The sequence below is a fragment of the Denticeps clupeoides genome, chromosome 16 (assembly GCF_900700375.1).
Source record: "Denticeps clupeoides chromosome 16, fDenClu1.1, whole genome shotgun sequence".
NCBI lineage: Eukaryota > Metazoa > Chordata > Actinopteri > Clupeiformes > Denticipitidae > Denticeps > Denticeps clupeoides.
The window spans coordinates 4,778,310-4,782,921 of NC_041722.1; the positions used below are offsets into that span (position 1 = coordinate 4,778,310).

The window sequence follows — 4,612 nt, forward strand, 5'->3', positions numbered from 1 at the left end:
TGCCCCCTTCAGGACCCTCAAATGAAACTCTGAAAGCCCTCAGAGCTCGTCGGAAGACAGACTGCTAAGCGGACGAGCCTCAGTGCTGAAACTTTAATGAATTTAAAAGGCACAGTCCACTTTGTGGGACACGGTAGAAGTGCTCAGTGTTTAGAGTGCTGCTCAGGATGTCAGAGGCTTGCAGGGTAGTCGCAGCCATGAGTCACATGGCCTGTCATAATGCATCACGGCATGTCAACGTTGTCTTATGCAATGCTGCTCCTAAGACCCGTTGGCTCAAGTGTCACAATTTTTCTCTTCTGCAGTCCTGTCTACCTAAATTAAATCATAATCTGAGGCTACCAATCCCTCTTATTCCCTCATATTCAGATATATCTTATTAGTTCATGCAAAAGCAAAAGAGAAAACAAGGGGAAACATTTTAATTACAATATCAAAGTCTAATTAGATTAAAGCATTGATTGATTAAAGAGTAGGCAAATGTCCGTCGGCTTGTTTGTGAGATATGATTTGTACTGCCAGGGCAATTAATTTGTGATCAATCATGTTTTAAAGGCCCTGTTAATCTGAGAGCATGTTACTTGTGCAAGCTGTGTGAGTGTGTCCATGTGCTTGTAGTTGTCCATAATTTTTTTTTTTTTTTTTGTAGCATTGACTGAATTGGAGGGAATCCTCTGTTTGCATGAATCAGTGGTGATTAAGCTCATTGACACATCAGAGATGGCCTGGAATGCGTTATAACTCTAAAACATGAAAAAAATAAAAAAATAACTGGTCTAGTGTAATTAAACTGAGATGTAGTTCATGAGTTTTCTTTTTCAGATGGAGGTGAACAGAATGGCAAATTTTCCTTTATCTTCTTTTATTAAATTCAGATTTGAAACCGCACCGACTCTGTATATTTTCTTTAAATGTAATACTAAATAACTGTGCTCTCAGATTTTTATTAAAGGTCCCCTGACATTCATTTTATTTATTATTATTATTTTGCTTTTATATAGATCTCAGTGGTCTCCTAATACTTTATCTGAAATATCTTTCCAAAACTGGTGCAGAATTACAGCCACTTTGATACAGTCCCACAATGAGATTTTTGGTTGATAAGATGTTAATTGGTAATCATTGTTCATCACTAACCAGTATTTAAAAATTTTAGATTTTTTTTATTTCTGTGTGCCCAGTAAAGCATCAGCGCTACCGAAGTCGATTGCTTCTGCCTGCGTGATTGCTTCTGCCTGATTGATTGCTTCTGCCTGCTTGATTGCTTCTGCCTGCGTGATTGCTTCTGCCTGCGTGATTGCTTCTGCCTGCGTGACGTAAACCGGAAACACGGAGACTCGGCGTTACAAACAGCACATGGACTGACAGCAACCGAAACAGCCAGTAGTGGAACTGTTGCTTTTCTTTAAAATAATAATAATGGAAGGTACGTGTTCTGTTTGTTAATCTGCCTGAGCAACATTAGTCCTCATGGACTAACCTCAGGGCAGCACGCTCGTGTTATGGTTGAATTTTGGTGTTTCGTTTTTCTTCGCAGAAATCGTGCAGTCGAAATTGCCCTCGGAGCTCGGTGACTTGCTGGGAATCCAGGTGCTGCGATGTCCTGCTTTTACTTGGTTTGTCTGCGTGTTCTGCGGAAAACCGAGTAGAGGGAGTGGATACGGTGGATGAGATGATGGGGTCATGAGGGGTGAAAAACAGATAGCGATGAAGCCGTTGCTGTGGCTGCCCAACTACAAAAATAAAACATGTTTGTGTATATAAAAATATATTATTACACTATGAAGTGCAGGGTGGTAGTAGCCTAGTGGGTAAGACACTCGCCTGTGAACCAGGAGACCCAGGTTCAAATCCAACTTACTACCATTGTGTCCCTGAGCAAGACACTTAACCCTAAGTTGCTCCAGGGGGGGACTGTCCCTGTAACTACTGATTGTAAGTCGCTCTGGATAAGGGCGTCTGATAAATGCTGTAAATGTAAGAATAGGTTTGGGCTTTTGGTTTCAATGTGTTCATCAAATGCATTGAATGCAGTGCAAATTACAAATTGTAAAGTTAGGATATTACAGAGACAAAACAACCGTATTCCTTTGTTTGGTGGTCATGTGATTTGATAACCTTGTGCTTGATTTTCCAGTCTCTGCAAGGTAAGAAGGCGCAGATGTTTGTCAGCGCCTTTGTGAAGAACAGCTTGCCACCACAGAGGCAAGATATGATCAAGGATGTGCTGCTCCGCAAGGCGGTTGTTTTGGAATACAGTAAACGTAAGAAGAAGCAAACGAGAAAGGCCAAAGCCAAAGGACTCACTGCCAAGGAGAAGCGGCAACTGAAAGTTTTTCAGATTAAACCGGAGCACCACAAGTTTGTGCCTTGATCTACTTTTGTTTATACCCAGTAGAGCCAATTGGCTTCAAACCGCGCAACTTTGAATTGCATCCTTATTGCATTTGCTGCGGTTCGTTTCTGTCGGCAGGTACGACCTGTTTTTGCCATTGCATGAGTTGTGGAAGCAGTACATACGTGATCTGTGCAATGGCTTAAAACCGGAAAGGTTCGAGCCTCTATTGTTACCATATTAATGAAATATGTTACACTACTTCTTCTAAGTCTCACCCTTGCATCATCTTACCTTGTCTTAGCAACCCACAGACCATTCAGCAGAAGCTTCTGAAGGCGGATTTCCATGGTGCAATTTTAACAGGTGAGAACGTGAAGGAGAGATTAAATTAGCCCGGATTCTCTTCCTGACCAGTCAGATATAACTACTGTGTATTTCTGGCCTATCTTAAAATATTACTCTCAGTTCAATTTTGTGCTCCATGTTGAATGGTGGTCCTTTCTTGTGTGCGCCTAGTATGTAAATAATTGTATGATTTAAAAAAATTCAAATTGTTGAATCATTAAAGAAGCTTGAATGTAAATGAATGATGTTCTTTCTGATGCAGTGGTTCGCTCCAAATGCCCCTCATATGTTGGAACAACAGGCATCCTTGTTCAGGAGATGAAACATGTTTTCAAAATCATCACAAAAGAAAACCGGTTGAAAGGTGGGTGTCTAAATGAACACGTTGCAACCCTCTCAGTTTATGTAAATCTTTTAGCTGTTAACCCCTAACAAAGTGTCTCTCTTCTTTTCTCGTAGTTATTCCGAAAAGGAACAGTGTGTTTGGCGTGGAAATTGATTGCTTTGTTTCCCATATCTTTGGCAGCAAGTTTGAGGTCCGCTCCGGTGAGAGGTCTGCAAAGAAGTTTAAAGTTAAAGGAACCATTGACTTATAACACACCAGTGGTGAAGTAACTGTGGTGACGAGTGAAGGGTCCATTTTTACTCACGGCTCTTATACTTTCTGTCCCTTTATATTCTTTAATGGCTACTCATTGTCGAGCCATGCATAGGAATTAAATCCATGTTCATCCAGTGGAAAATATGAACTTCCCCAATAGCTGAGTTGGAGTTAGCTGTTCAAACGAAATTAAGAAACTGTGTTTGCAGTTGTTTTGCTCACCACTAGAGGGAGCAGGCTTTTTTATTTTAATAATAAAGTCTCAATTAGTGTCCACCAGAAGACTTTCCATCATAAATTTGGTGTAATCAGAGTATTATACAGTACGTACAGTATGTGAATATGATCTTAATTTGAAAATGTGCCATTTTGTATCAAATAGTCATGATACCCATCCGGTAACTTTTTGTTAGAATACTTTAATTGTATTTGGTTTTAGTGGCTTATGGCGAAAAATTTAATGGAACTGCAATTTCCCCTCACAAAAGAGGTACAGGTTACGATGTACAAAAAAAAAACAGGCCCTCAACCCTGCAGCTTAGTTATTTCCATATAATTTCCAGCTATAAACCCGCAAAAACATGGATTGTTCTTCCGTTTGATTCCGCAACAGTGGGAGGGAAGAAAGATGATTCGTGCACACGATTGACACATTCAGGGCAGAAGTGGTACAACAAATCTTTCACAGAAATTTTCCTCAACATCTGCATGTGAGGCTTTACTCTCCTGATAAATGTGTATCTGTGCATGGAGTGTGTTTCTAAGTCTACCATAAAACCAAATTTTCTCCGTAATAAACTCTGTATAGCTTTACATGCTCTCTGGGAAAAAGTCAGAAAAATAAATACTGTGTTTGACTGTAATTTCCTCGTAAGTGCTTTTGTGGAACATTTGGCAGGACCGACATCATTAAAGCAAATTGAGAAGCTTTTTTTCCTCAGTTATAATCGCACACTTCTGTATATTAATTCCATGGTCTAAAGTGCAAGATTTTTCCGTTCTTATTTTTTGTCCGTCAACGTTACAATCCTAATCAGAAGTCTCTCATTAACTACTGATAATTATTCATGTCACAGTTCATACCGAGAGGTAGCTTGTCTGTTGAATTCTGTTCAAGTGTTCCGAGCTCATATGTAGTGGGTCGGGGAAAAGGGACCTGTGACAAATAAGAAATTGTTCATCTGTAATAGCTTGAAGCAGACAAAGAACAGAAATCTTTTTCTTTTTTTTTCCTCTACAAAGTGCCTCACATTTAAAATCAGCACTCAAGGCCCCTAGTGAGCAAGCCAAAGGTGACAATGGCCAGGAAATAGATTTGGAAGACACCT

General features: G+C 39.9%; 1 protein-coding gene across 2 annotated transcripts; it reads left to right on the plus strand.

Annotated features, from left to right (window-relative positions):
• The first annotated feature begins 1,295 nt into the window (after nucleotides 1–1,295).
• pop4 (POP4 homolog, ribonuclease P/MRP subunit) lies at nucleotides 1,296–4,147 on the plus strand. 2 transcript variants are annotated; one of them, XM_028956776.1, is made up of 7 exons: nucleotides 1,296–1,426; nucleotides 1,538–1,590; nucleotides 2,138–2,361; nucleotides 2,474–2,551; nucleotides 2,640–2,701; nucleotides 2,946–3,047; nucleotides 3,143–4,147. In XM_028956776.1, exons 1-7 carry the CDS (start codon nucleotides 1,420–1,422, stop codon nucleotides 3,277–3,279), a joined length of 663 nt encoding a protein of 220 aa, XP_028812609.1. In that variant the 5' UTR covers nucleotides 1,296–1,419; the 3' UTR covers nucleotides 3,280–4,147. The 2 variants fall into 2 exon arrangements, with proteins under 2 accessions (XP_028812609.1, XP_028812610.1); XM_028956777.1 differs by having other exon boundaries at nucleotides 1,331–1,426; nucleotides 1,538–1,616.
• Nucleotides 4,148–4,612: the final 465 nt, after the last annotated feature.

Excerpts from the sequence above, each read along its gene's own strand:
- pop4 (XM_028956776.1), top strand. Across the intron at positions 2,362-2,473 it reads ATTAAACCGGAGCACCACAA|GTACGACCTGTTTTTGCCAT; the intron begins GTTTGTGCCTTG and ends TTCTGTCGGCAG. Across the intron at positions 3,048-3,142 it reads AAAAGAAAACCGGTTGAAAG|TTATTCCGAAAAGGAACAGT; the intron begins GTGGGTGTCTAA and ends CTTTTCTCGTAG.